Genomic DNA, 14,490 nt, shown 5'->3' with positions numbered 1-14,490 from the left:
AAGAAAATATGTGGTGGAAAAAAGTGTCCGTGTTTTAGTAAAGAGGGCTGGAGATTGGGGTCAAGGACTTTGAAACTTGAAGTGACATTAAGGGTGTGGCTCTTACCTCTAAAATAAACAAATGAAATGAAAAATGTATGATGTCTTTGCCTGTGCTCTGAAAAGCTGTATTGTGTATTAGCAAGAGCTTATTTGTCAATCAATAAATCACATTTCAGAGTAATGATTCTAAATCCCATAAAACCATATTATATCCTCTCTAAACTCGTCTGTTCTCATATTATCAGTGATAGTTTCTGCAAATGTCAGCAGTGTCTTTGAAAGTCATGGAAACTAGGCTTAAAGGACATTACAGATGTTACATCATGGGATAAAGACACTTGGACATTGTGTTGACTGGAAAAAGGTTGGTGGGTTGATTGACTTAAAAACCGCCAAGATGTCTAAATGGATAGTAGCTGTGAGGCATCTTCATAACAACAGTCCATTGGGAGTTTTCATGACTAGTTTTGTTAGCATTGCAGCCAAAGCATCTAGTGAACAAAAGCATGTGATTTCAAGCAGTTGCTGTGGTTTGTGCAAGTCTGCTTGCCATTGGAGACTTCAACTATGCAATGATGCCAAATATTTGTGTTCAACAAGTGGCCAAACCACTGGTTCAAAGTCCATTCAAAAAGCTTAAACATTTGGTGATTGCTGAGGAGTTTGGTTGAATATTTTTGCCTTGCCCTTGGACTAGCACACAACAAAGAAAATGTCGAGGGCATTTTTAATTTCTTTGAAGTTCAATTCAAAACAAGTACCATACCAGATTGAAGCCAAGAAATTGTAAGTTCAAGGAAAAGCCCTTGTGTCTCAAAGACCTCAAGCATAGTTTTTTTACTCCAGGCCTTTGGTTTCTCAGTAGCATTTACTTGGCATGTCTTATGTATTAGTCCTGATAGCTAATGTATGCATGCTTTCCTCCTGAATAACCTAAACTATATCTGGCTTCCTATTATTCCATTTTACGTTACCATGCTCCCAGATTGAGATGCCAAACAGTTAGGCCTTGATGTCACTGACTTTGGCAAAGCCATTAGGAATCTAGAGAAAGCCAGATAATGATAGAGCTATATTATGGAGAGGCTTATCAGTAAAACATAGAGACCAGTACTGCATGTGAACTATGGGAATTGTCAGCGAACAGAGGTATGCAGGCATTTGACCAATTTAATGATGGCTTTTTTCTTATGAATGCCATGAAAATTTTATAAAACATAGTCAGATATGGGTATGACCAAGTTTTCAGTGTGGTCGGTGCCAATGCTTGTCAAACATTTCTTCCCTCATCTATTAATTCACAAAGAATGGCTCAGTTCTAAGTTCTAAGATATAAGGAGAGATCCCTCTTCAAGGTTAGTGCAAGGTTGGATATAGACTTAAACTTTTTATGAACCTGCATCTTACACTACAACTTAGGCCCTCCCCCCCAAAGACAATTTATTGATTCATTGTACATGTTTTTTTTGTTTGTTTGTTAGTTTTTTTCATCAAAAGTATGTGTGTCTTTAGCTGTGTGTGTATGACCACAGTTTGGTCCGGGCCCCTTTGTTGCTCTGACCTGGGAGGGTAACATAAGGATTGCACCTGTGCTGGCCCCTCCAAAACAGACTAATAGTGGGACCATCTGGGCCCCTGATTGCCTCCCTTTGGGAGGCCAAGAACTCCATACAAACCAGCAATACCCTTCCCTAAATCTTTTTTTTTTTTTTTTTTAGAAACTGGGCAAGTTGGGAATGTCCATAGCTATACCAAAAGGATTCGTTTTATTATTGTAAATCACTGCAATGGCTCACTGTGTGGTTCTGAATTTCAGTGAGCCCTGGTGTTTGGATCAGAGTCACTGCTCGGCCATCTTCATTTGTAAAATGACTCGGCTGATGAAAAGTTATGGTTTTGCAGATTTCTGGCCCCTCAAGAGCATCTGCTGTCAAGAGATTATAGAAAGTACTTTGCATTGAACTGTTGTGACTTTTTCAATGACAAAACACTCGTCAGTGTGACCCGTGATGGAATAAAGAGGCTTCATTTGGGAGGCAGCTTTCATATCCTGTGTCACTTCCAATTTGTCTCAAAAAGTGAGTCCATCTGTGAGCTTTAAGTATGTAAGAAAATTGGCAGTGGCAGAAGTGTGAAGAATAACAAGGCAATGGAAAGAAAAGGGGTAAAGCTGTTAATTTTTATGTAGATAATGATGGAAGGCAAATACAGGTGAAATTACCTTACTGTGAAATATTTTGTTTATTTTGGCAATCTATGTGATGTATTATATGCACAGTGACCCCCAAAAGTATCTGGATACATAAGCCACACATAAAATTAATGAATATCATTGCATTAGATAACAAGTGCAAACAAATGATGTTTCTCTAACTTTTTTATTTTATTTTTGCCATTACTTTTTACCAACTAGTCTCAATGTGATTTTGGTGGTTGTATGAAGTCAGGTTCCCTCAAGTTCACACAGATGTCTTAGCAGAGCAACTACAGATGTACTGTTTGAACAAAATACAAAATGTTTGTGGAATGTTTTATGTGAAAAGTGTGCAAATTGTTTAGCCATGTAGGTAGGTGGAAAATCTAAAGCACAGAGCATGTAGTACAACTTGTTCTAAGGTCAATTTTGACAGATAAACAAAAAGAATACCATTCTAGCATATACACTTGCTTTATTGCTACATTTGTATGCTGTTTAGTTTGACCAGTATGTTTGAAAAGTAGGAAGTTGTGACCTTACTTATTCCAGAGCTTCTAACTTTATCGTAACATCAAGGCTCGTAGGTCAAGGTATACGGTATCGTATGCACCATTTTAAACCTTTAGCTTGTGTAGCACCTGTCTTTTATTGACAGCCAATCTGGATACTTCATTTGTGTGGCTCTCCCATCTGAGCTCCCATCTTGAGTCTGGCTAATGTGCAGATGGAGCAATTGGGTCAAAGAGGGAGACACCGAAATTATCTCAGAAGAGAATTCCCATATCGTTTTCTTTCATTCATGCCCAGCATGCCACCACACCTTTATCATTATGCTCAGGGGATCTAAACCTAATATCACCATCAAGAACAAATACAAGACCGCAGGCAGCAAACAACAATCGGGAGAAACAGAGAGGGAAAGACAAGAATATGAGAACTTTATACCACTCGATTACTTCACTCAAAACATTATTTTTTGGGCTGAATTTCATTCAGTTTTGGACAGTGGTTCCACAAATTGTATTAACATGAAGTTAAACTGTAAACTCTACTCAAATACTTCTTGTGTATAAGAAATATAACAGAATTTTATTTCCATTAATATATATCTGGTTATGGCCAACAAAAATTACCAGTACCAATGCAAAATGGATAAAGTACGGTAATCTATTATTTGACAAATTCTTGGTTCTCTTTTGAAATCACATTCAATAGCCTTCACATATTTTTCTTCCAAATAATTCTGCACTATGCAGAGTGCTTATTAAAATACTCTCTGTGGATTTAAATCACTGCAGAGACTTCTATCTGTGCACCAACACATTCACCACAATTCCCTGTGTTCTTTGTCAACACCCGCTTTGATTTAGATCTGTGTGCGGTATGATAGAAAAACATAATATACTTTCATGTTGGTCTTTCACTTTCAGTCTATTTCTTCTGACAGTTTTATGTACATTTCAAAATATATATATTTGCAATGGCCTGTGTCACCCGCTGCTCTGTTTGTTGCTTCAACTTGTCAGCAGGTCAGACTGTTGCTTTAAATTAAGACAGACATGCTGATAGGGCCAAGATCCATGATGCACAGTTATCTACAACCCCAATTCCAAAAAGATGGGACAGTATACAAAATGCGAATAAAAGCAAAAAGGAGAGATTTCTAAATGATAATTACACTGTGCTCTATTAAAACCACTACAACAACACATTATTTGGTGGGTTAAGTATTACATTTCATTGTCAGATTAAATCAGATTGCAACTCGCTCCAAAAAAAGTTGGGACAGTCAATGTTTATTAATGTTTTACATCACCATTTCTTCTTATACCACTTATTAAGAGTTTTTTTAAGCTTAGAAAGCTGAATTTTCTCTCATTTGTCACTTATGCAGGTCTTCAGCTGCACAAGTGTACGGGGACCTTCGTTGCCATGTTGTGCACTTCATAATGCACCACATATAATTCTTAGGCCAATCTAGCACCCACACTCTCTGCTTACGCAGACATGCACTTGTAATCAAGGTGGTATGTGGTATGCCGTTGTCCTGCTGGAAAATGCAGGGACATCCCTGGAAAAGATGGTGTCTGGATGGCAGCATAGTGTATGTTGTTCCAAAACGTGTGCATATTTGTGAATGGTGCCCTAACAGATGTGGAAGTTACCCATGCCATGAACACTGAGACACCATATACCATGACAGACACTGGCTTTTGAACCTGACGCTGATAACAGCTTGGATGGTCTTTTTTCCTCTTTGTCCCAGAGAACATGACAGCTGTTTTACCAAAAACTATTTGAAATGTGGACTCGCTGGACCTCAAATCTTGATTCCACTGTACTACTTTCCTTCTGAGATGAAGTCGAGCCCGGAGAAGTCATTGGTGCTTCTGGACGGTGTTGATGTTTGGCTTCTGCTTTGCATAGTGAAGAACTTGTACCTGTGGATGCGGTGGTGAGTAGTGTTGTCTGACAAAGGTTTACTGAAGTATTCCCGAGCCCATGTCATGATATCTATTATAGACAAAAGACTGTTTTTAAGACGTCTGAGGGATCAGAGATCACACACATTCAGAAGTGATTTTGCAGAAGTACAACCTCAAACCACATACCACCCAGATTACAAGTGCCATGAGCAGACAGTACAGAGATTGGCCTGCCAATCTCCAATTGAGAATGTGTGCCGCATTATGAGCACAAAACACAGCAACAAAGGCCCCTTACATTTGCACAGCTAAAGACCTGCATTATGGATAAATGGGGGACATTCTGCTTGCTTAACTTAACAAAATCGTGTCTCCAGTTCCTAAATGCTTAATAAGTATTAAAAGATATGGTGATGTTGCAGTGGTAAACACTTGACTGTCCCAACTTTTTTGGAGCAAGTTGCAATTCTCTGATTTGAAATAAGTGTATATAAAAAAAAAAACTAGAACTATTCAATTCATAAGGTAAAACATTAGATGTGTTGTTGTTGTGCTTTTAATATAGCACACAGTGAATAGAATTTACAAATCACTCCTTTTTTTTTTTTATTAGCATTTTCCATACTTTCCCAACTTTTTCAGAAATGGGGTTATATATGTATGTATGGATGGATGTCCGTCCGTCCGTCTGTCCATTCTCTTTGGGTATGGGCAGAAAAGGGCAGTTGTTTGCTTAAAAATACTGTAAATCCAGGTGGATACCTTGATCTATCCCAGTACCCTTTGCCAAAAGCTATTCACAAATGCTGCAACCCAAGCTACGGCATAATGCAAAGCACACAGGGGAAAAAGGAGCATGCATACCTCTGTCACACAGCACGCCAGCAAGGGACTCATGGGCCAGATGTGCTCAGCTCTTAAACACATGTAGCAAAATTTTTTAAGGATGAACAAAGGCAGTAATGAAATCAAATGTGCATGCCAAATGCCTTTTGAGTTGCAAGATTACAGTAGCAGATTTCCTCCCATAATGCATTTCTTTTAAGGTCAAGCTAACTCAGGGAAATTGTGGATGATTATTAAAGAATACTAGTTGAATTAATGCCCTGCTACAAGATTGTGTGCTAGAGGATGTTTTCTTTTATAGCTGAAGCGTGTAAATTCTGCTCCACAAGTGTCACCAGACTGAATTGCAGAAATGTTCACTGTTTAAATAATTTTTCAGTTTTCAGAATGACAGAATTTTTGTGTTTGGGTTAACTTTACCTTTATGCTAGGATAGCAGAAAGTTTTTAAATATTGAATAAAACAAATACTCATTTCAGCTTTTAGGTGACAAACATATCTTTCCTAGTCTCTTTTTACATGTTTGTATATGTGTGTTTCAAAAAGGGATTTTGTTGTTTGTGTGATATGAGAAGGGTTGACATGTAGATACTTCACCAAGGGGGGAAACACTTCACCAAAACTGAAGGAAAAGCAACACAGTGATAATCTTGGGCACTGACTCACACAAGCATACACTTATCAATTGCGATTGTGCCATATTTGGTCCAATGATGTCATCGTTCCTCATGTTTCCTATTGGGTTTCATATCAGCACGCTTGGCTGCTTTTCATCTTTAAAATGTTATGTATTTTGATAGAATACATGCACTTATGGCAAAACCTAGTAAGTTGCCTACTGAGGCAGAATTTTAAGAATCATTGTTGCACTCCCAACATGAAGGCTGTTTCAACAGAAGACACAATGTCTATAAAATTCTGTGCTCCTGCTCAAGATTCTGAAAAACAGGGAGATGCAGCTCTATATTGAAACACGTCCGGTTAGCGCAAGTTCACATTTAGCCTGCAGCATATCTTCCTGCAGCTCTTGTCTAGTTACCCACTGAAGCTTAACAGGGTGAAACCCCCAAACAGGGTTGAGCCTGGTTTGTAACTGGATGGGAGACCTCCTGGGGAAAACTAAGGTTGCTGCTATTAGGGAGGACAGCAGAGGGTCTGTACCCTGCGGTCTGTGTGGGTCCTAATGCCCAATGTGTAATGTCTTTCGGACGAGACGTTAAACTGAGGTCCTGACTCTCTTCCTTGGTCATTTTTTTATCCCCTTTTCTCCCAATTTGGAATGCCCACTTCCCACTACTTAGTAGGTCCTCGTGGTGGCGTGGTTACTCACCTCAATCCGGGTGATGGAGGACAAGTCTCAATTGTCTCCGCTTCTGAGACCGTCAATCTGTGCATCTTATCACGTAGCTCATTGTGCATGACTAATCGCAACCACGAGGAGGTTACCCCATGTGACTCTACCCTCCCTAGCAACCAAGCCAATTTGGTTGCTTAGGAGACCTGGCTGGAGTCACTCAGCACACCCTGGATTCGAACTTGGGACTCCAGGGTGATGGTAGTCAGCATCAATACTCGCTGAGCTACCCAGGACCACCTATGTGGTCATTACTTTTCATAAAAGACTAGGGGTGTAACCCCAATGTCCTGGCCTCATTGGCCTCTATCCATCATGGCTTCCTAATAATCCCCTAAACATATGAATTGGCTACATCACTGTTTTCTCCTTTCCATTAATAGCTGGTGTGTGGTGGGCATTCTGGCACACTGACTGCCGTCGCATCATCCAGGTGGACACTGGTGGCAGTTAAGGAGATTCCCCCACTATGATGTAAAGTGATTTGTGTGCCTAGAAAAGTGCTATTTTTCAAAAGCATTTGAAAAAGATTGCAAAAATTGGTTTAGTGTGAACGGGCCCTTTCGAAGGCAGCCTGTTATGTAGACACTCAATAGGTTTTGGAACACAGCTATAGATGCCTTAGCAGAGAACCTCGGCAGAGAAACTCATCAAACAACCGATAATTATAATTTCCAACACCACAAGCAAAAGCCACACGTTTCCCAGCATTAGAGATGGTTCGTAAAAACATTTGCACCGTGTCGATTCTGTATGACGGGGTCAAATTTTGTGTTTGGCTGTTCAACCATGTCTGTCATACTTCATTTTATTTTTCAACTTTCTGGAAACTTTCACTGATTTTTGGTTTTAATCTAATCAGTTTCTGTGTCAGAGAAACACTGAAGAAACATGGTTTTAGGCAGTCGGCCAGGCAGAATTTGTACACTCCCTTTCTGATTCTAATTCGGAATTGTGTTGCGTGTTCCTTGCCACAGTCGCCTACGACTTGCTCACTGGGTTTCTAGATACAATTATTATTTAATTACTTATTTTTAAACACAATTCACAATCTTATTTTATCAAACTACAAAATGTTGACTCAAAGATAGTAGAGTTTCTGTTAATGCATGATTTTCTGTAAAGCTGCTTTGAACTATGTGTTTTGTGAAAGGCGCTATACAAATAAAAATGACTTGACTTGCTGTTTGCATGCAATAACAAAGGCCTTTTGGTTTGCATGCGGATCCCAGCACATAGTCATCTGGTGAAAGCCAGAGGTGTATTTTTATCCATGAAAGGCATAAGGCTGTTCGTTCTTCCTGTATTTGATCATTTCATCACCAATGAATACGTGGAGTAGTGCCCTCCACAAAGAAACAAAGGTAGATCCCAGGGGCCCTTTTTTGAAAAGCAGTAAGACTACGCCAATAAATGATGTCAAGTTGCTCTAGGGATGCAAACAAAAACAGCTACAAAGTCTTTAGGCCAAAACATACTTTACCTAAGTATGTGGACGTTGGCACTTCTAGCTAGGCAAGCTCGCATTGTTGCGTTCCAAAATCTGTTCCAAAACTCTTATCGCCCCCTTGAGTACTGAGGTTTGTTACTGCCACAGTAAAGCAAAAATGCACGTTAAGCATGTTCAACTAGACTGCGTGTTGGTCATGCCCTCTCATCTGCGTATGTGTAATTGCATAAAGTTTAGTTTCTGGCCTTACACTCTAGGGATGGATCAGGATGGTCGACTACTTTATGTAGATAGTTTTTTTTTTATTTTAATATTTTAGTACCACAGCTTTAAAGGGGTTGAATTTAGTGATGCAACTTGGAAATTGAAAGCTGTCAGCATGCTATAACCCAATGAGAGAAATTGCATCTCAATTTCTTCCCATTTGAAGCACATCCTCAACAATAAATGTAATGATAATTTCTGACAGCTTTTTTGAATTGCCTGCTGTGAGCAATGTTTCCAATATTACCAATTGTACTGTATAATCTATCATTCTCTCATGCTTCTCGCTGTTTTTTCAGCATCTCACGCCATTATAGTTGCGTTATTAAGTTAAATTGCAAAGTAGTTACGGAGCTTCTTTAAGACTGATTAGCTGTTCATTTTGAAAGTATGTAGCTTTGTATATCAATACTACACACTTACATGCATACATGCCCACTCTCACTTTTTCTCTTATAAAATGTATTCATCGAACCTATAAGTCCGAGCTCTGTTGGGTTGGAAAGGAGCCCCAGAAGTTGCTGTATTTCACTTGCTCCCTTCAGTATTAGTAAAACCCACGTGTGTGTGTGTGTGTGTGTGTGTGTGTGTGTGTGTGTGTGTGTGTGTGTGTGTGTCCTGCTTTGTGCAGTTTTATAGGTAAACTGTAGAGTCTGTGTATACTTGATAAATAGAATCCTTAGTATAGTGAAATAAACCATAATTCTTGTCTGTTGAACCCCAGAGATCCACCTGAAGAAAACAGATTCTTGTTCATATGGCTTTTGCCCCATTTTGTTATTGGTTATCACAAACTTTTCTTGTCTCTCATCTTCTAACTCTTTCACTCCTAGTATCTCCAAGATTTTTGATGGTAAATTCATGGCAGAAGAATCACATGGTCATCCATCACTCTGGTGTTACTGTGATTGATCAGGATTTATGAAGATGTGTGGAGGGTGCTGCCATGCGGCATGATAAACCAGATGTTTATCAGGGAGTGTACCTAATACATTAGCTGCAATTGAGGCTTTTTGCATTTGCTTTTGTGCAAGTTTTCAGTGATAACAATTGAGTGACTGTTATTTCACCTCTAAGCCTTAAGGGGACAACTTGACTTTTTTTTTTTATTGTTATCAAGGTCTCAAGAATTGGCTGGTTAGCATGGTCAACTTAGCACCTGCTGGTAGATGCCATAACTACATCAATCTGAGGCAAAATGCCTGTTTCTCCTGTGACGGCCATTCAAAATTGGTTCCTGAGTAAATTTGTTTTGCAAGCAACAGATTAATTCCAAATATTTTATTATATTATTGTAGCTTTATCACCTGTGAAGGGCTGGGGACTGGGTGCCATCAGACAATCAGGGTTGTCAGGACATAATTTTTCTTAGGCTCTGTAGTAATAAGTCACAAATGATTTTTGCCCCCACTTTCTTAATATCTGCACCAGCCAAGCAACTGCCATTGAGATGAATGGGAATGCTAACAGATAGCTGTCTCCAGGTATTGCAGACCTCCTTGATTACACATGTCTGTTAATATTTCTCACGCCTGATGATTTGATTTTGGCTGTAATCACTGAAGGCAAGACACTTTTGTTAGTTTTGTTTGTTTTTTCACACACTTACTGTATTATTTTATGTGTGTGTTGGTGTTAGAATGTCAGAGAGCATTGATGCCCAATGTGTTAGATTGGGCGATTCTGTAAAAGGGGCAAAACAAGCACTCTTGCTTGTTGGGTCTTCGATCATGTAAATCTGTTTCTCTCACCCTATCTCTGTAGTTGTCTCTCTCATTTTCCCCTATAAAAGGAGTCTAAAGCAGGCGCTGATGTTGTAAACATGTGGTATGGCACAGACTTTTTTACTGTGGCCCATGGTTTACAAGGCTATAAATGTTTGAGGATAATGTGATGATGATGATGATGATGTTGTCATGTGAAGATAACTCAACCTAATGTACAGAAACAAACATATGTAGTCTGCCTAAACCACCACATACGCTTTAGGACTTCCGCCACACTTAAACAATTCCTTCAATTTTTCATTCATCTTTATTAAATATTAATTTAAAACTTTGGGGAACATGGGGCATGTTGCTGTTTCATGTCTCTTGTCATTGTGCAGCTCAAGTAGACTCAATAGCATTTTGTGTGTATGTGCACCTGTGGCGATAATGAATTAACCTGCTGCGCTCGCTAATGGCACAATGCCCAGGTGATGCCATAGTGGTTGTGTACTGATAGCTCAGATAGGTGATGATGGTTGTAACAACATATTTCCTCTTTATCGTTCCACAGTTGAGATACCAGCATGGGCTCTCCACGCCAGACCTTCGTCAGACTTTGCCCAATTTGAAGAATTTTCTAGAGCATGGATTGCTTGTACGATGGTGAGTTTTTTTCTGAATTATTTGAGGCTGTTCACACCAAATGCATCTTTGCTGTTTTTCAATTGTTGTCCTATGTAAACATGCACTAGACTGATGTCTTCAATCATTAAGCCGCAACTTATTTTTCAGCATCTCACACAGGACCACTGAGTTTTTTAGACTGCATGTTAGATTATAAATAATTTCAAAAATGAGTCTCGAGAGTCTCTGTTGTTTTTTTTGCACTATGTCTTGCTTTTATTAGTGCAAAAATGCATGCGGTTTAAACAGCCCTTTAGTGATGCTTGCTAGCACAAGCAACCACCCAGGTCACCCAAGCCACTACTTAGCAATGGCCTATCAACCTCTCAGAATACCATAGCAACCACATAGCAATACTCTTAAAACCACTCAGAACATTTAAAATTACAGTTCACTCCAAAATGAAAATTCAGTCATTGTTTACTCACCCCTGTGTTGTTGTAACCCCATTTGACACAGGGAAAAATTGTGAAAAAATGTTGTGCTCAGTGATGTCACACAATGGCAGTTTATGGTGATCACCTCTTCAAGCTTCAAAAGCACACAAAAGTATAATTCAGAAGTCTAATAAATTATTTCACAAGACTCATGATTGTTAAGAAAGTATATGATGAGTTTTGGTGAGAAACAAACCAAAATCGAATGTGTTATTTAGTGAAACTGTTGACCAACCATTACTGTCCTCTGCGCGTTCATGATGAGACTACACGAGAGAAACAATTCACACAGCTCACTCGCGACATGGGGCGTTCAAGAGAGAACTGGTTTTCTTTGTCTAAAAACAGGTCCACCACAGTGATAGAAACAACAGAACACAACAAAGCTGCACACAAACCAAAGAACCGAACTTACTAAATATGTCTGATGAGTTTGTAGTCGGTAAATAGATGCATTTCTATGCCCAGCTTTATTTGTTTGAAACGGAGTTCTCAATCAAACTGAGAGAGATAGACAGAGGAGGCTGAAGGCAGCTACAGTCCTAACCTGAAGGCAAATGACACATGATAAATGTATATTTTCTATATTAATCCGAGTTTTGGTTCTAACGATCTGTGACAAGCGGCAGTGCATTCTGTCGATCACTTGGTTTCTATTTCCAGCATGGTGCGATTCGCACCATGCAGGCCCTTCTGCTGTGAACTGGAACCGGTCCAAAAATGTTCTCATAACAGTTTATTGAATCCAATATCTCACTAGCCATTAAACAACTTAATGTTGGCGATTAAATGCATTTTTTTAATCGCGATAATAAATAACACTAAATGTATGGCTTAAATCGACAGCCCTATTTAAAATTAACATTTTTATATATTTATTTTAAACTTGAAACCCAGTAGTTGAGAGGCTAACATGACTAAAAATATAACATTTACACCCTAAATAGGCTGTCTATTAATATTCAGTTAATCAAAACTGTTGTAGTCACGTAGCCAGCTTCAGAATACAGTAAATATTTTTTACATGAAAGACTGTAAATAATAATCAATAATAATAAAAAAAATCCTGTTCCTCAGTCTGAGACCTGCTCGTATCCCTTTAAAACCAAAGCTAGTCAAAAACACTGAAGCCAGCTGTTAAAGAAAGCCTGCTTTTGATCTCCACAGCCCATTCTTGGTTCAACGATAGGCAAACCGGCTATCTGAACGTTAATTTAATAATCTGTGTTTTGAAAGGAAGGAGGCCAGGTTAAGTAAAACACTTCAGTGTCTCCCCCGTCCCCCCCCCCCCAAGCAAGGCTTAATGGATTTTGGAAATGCTCAAGATGGAACAGATGAAAGTTTGACCTTTTAACCCCCCGTAGCTTACAGAGGGGCAGGAAGTAGAGGAGGAAAAGGAAGTCTGGTGAACCAGCGTTTGCTCAACCTGGCTAAATGGACCCGCAGGGTTGCGCCAGGGACACAGTGGTTGAGTTGACTCGATGGTTCCCTTAGAACCGTAAAAGAGCAGTTTCCTTCTCCCTCTAGGGATCATTGGCCAGGCCGTACATACCAACACAGAACCGCTAAACAATCTTCAGACATCTACCTCACATGGCCCTGCAGTGTAAATGAAAACTTACAGCACATTGAGACCCTGCAAGAGTTAAATTGCATCCTCATGGTCAAATAACAACATGTCTACACCAGACGCGATCTGTGCGGCACACTGACAGTAAATGGCTATTTTGGGCTGCACGTGATGGCGCTTCTGCTAACAAGACAAATAAATGATTTAGAAAGTGTTCCGATGCTTCTCGATGCTGAGGTTTCATCCTAAGGTTATAGATCTAGTCACAGTCTTCCACCAGAGTTGTTGCCATCAATTTGTGGTCTAGGTGTTACCTGAATGTTGCGCTATATACTCAACGCTGTCAAAAAACAGTGTTATGGAACTTGAAATATTTGCTTTTTGCATTAGTGACTGTCACTAAAGTTAAAGACATTTTTTGCTGCTATCGTGAAACTAGAAAGTGACATGACTTGGTTATTTGGTAATAGAAGCATTATTTTATCTGCTTTTGTAAGCTGTTGAATAAAAAGGACAATTTGAGAGTCACACCTGTAAAAACGGTTGTGAATCCCAAACACGGACTTTTTGAACATAGCTAGTTTGTCCATCAAAGCACAGGAAGCAACTCGCTATATCTATAGCTTAAATAAACTATAGATTAAATGCATTTGTTTTATTTTCCATTTGTTGCAGACTACTATTATTGCTCTTGCATCCATTTCCTTTCCTATACACCCTCTCCTCTCTGAACAGTTCAGATGTTTCCAGGGCAGGGGCCAGACATGTGAGTTATCGGCGCATTAAATCCTGCACCAGTGCAGCTGCAGGAGTTACTCAGAGGGAAGACAAGGGGACTGGAAATCCAGATAAAGCACAGGAAAGAATGGGAGTGGTAAAGGAGAGGGGGAAGCCACAATTGTTTAGGGAAGAACGATGCACAGGTGTATCATGGTAATTTGTGCTGTTGTTCTGCATATGTTGTTCAGTAGAACTCCAAGAGAGCAAAAGAGGAGGAATGTTCAGAAGAATTAGTTCAAGGATTTTTCACACATATTGAGAAAATATGGAGATTTCTTACCATTTTTCCTTCATTTCAGCGAACGCTATATGTGTGTTTCCGAGCTGCTGGAAGAAAAGGGAGATGGTGGATCTCGGATAAGTTTTGGAGTCTGGCTTAATAAAATAGTCTGATCTGCAAAATTTTTGTTATAAAAGTTGTCCGAAACACATATTATCCCTTCCCTTGTGTGTAAGGGGGTTTTGCGCATCTGTTACATGTAAAGCCGTGCCCAAAAGTATTGGCAGTGATACAAATTTTGGTGATTTGCAAAGTTTGCTGCTTCAGTATTTTTAGATTATTTTTTCACATGTTTCTATGGAATACTCGAAAACAATGATAAGCGTTTCATAAGTTTTAAAAGCTTTTATTGGCAAAATCATTCAGTATATGCAAAGAGTCAATATTTACAGTGTTGAGCCTTGTTCTTCATAACCTCTACAATTCGCTCTGGCATGCTGGATATCAGCTT

The 14,490-nt window shown here is 39.3% G+C and overlaps 1 protein-coding gene across 4 annotated transcripts in view; it reads left to right on the top strand.

The window, feature by feature from the left end:
* Positions 1-14,490, top strand: part of LOC127635467 (UV radiation resistance-associated gene protein-like) — a 124,978-nt gene that overhangs the window by 98,796 nt on the left and 11,692 nt on the right. For all 4 annotated transcript variants that reach the window (XM_052115546.1, XM_052115545.1, XM_052115544.1 and 1 more), the window contains exon 14: positions 10,860-10,951. In XM_052115546.1, coding sequence (XP_051971506.1) covers positions 10,860-10,951 — 92 coding nt within the window. The remainder of the gene's footprint in view (positions 1-10,859; positions 10,952-14,490) is intronic.

This window comes from Xyrauchen texanus, chromosome 43 (genome assembly GCF_025860055.1).
Source record: "Xyrauchen texanus isolate HMW12.3.18 chromosome 43, RBS_HiC_50CHRs, whole genome shotgun sequence".
Taxonomy (NCBI): Eukaryota; Metazoa; Chordata; class Actinopteri; order Cypriniformes; family Catostomidae; genus Xyrauchen; species Xyrauchen texanus.
The sequence above is the reverse complement of the archived record's forward strand: the minus strand, read 5'-3'. Positions and strand labels throughout refer to the sequence as shown.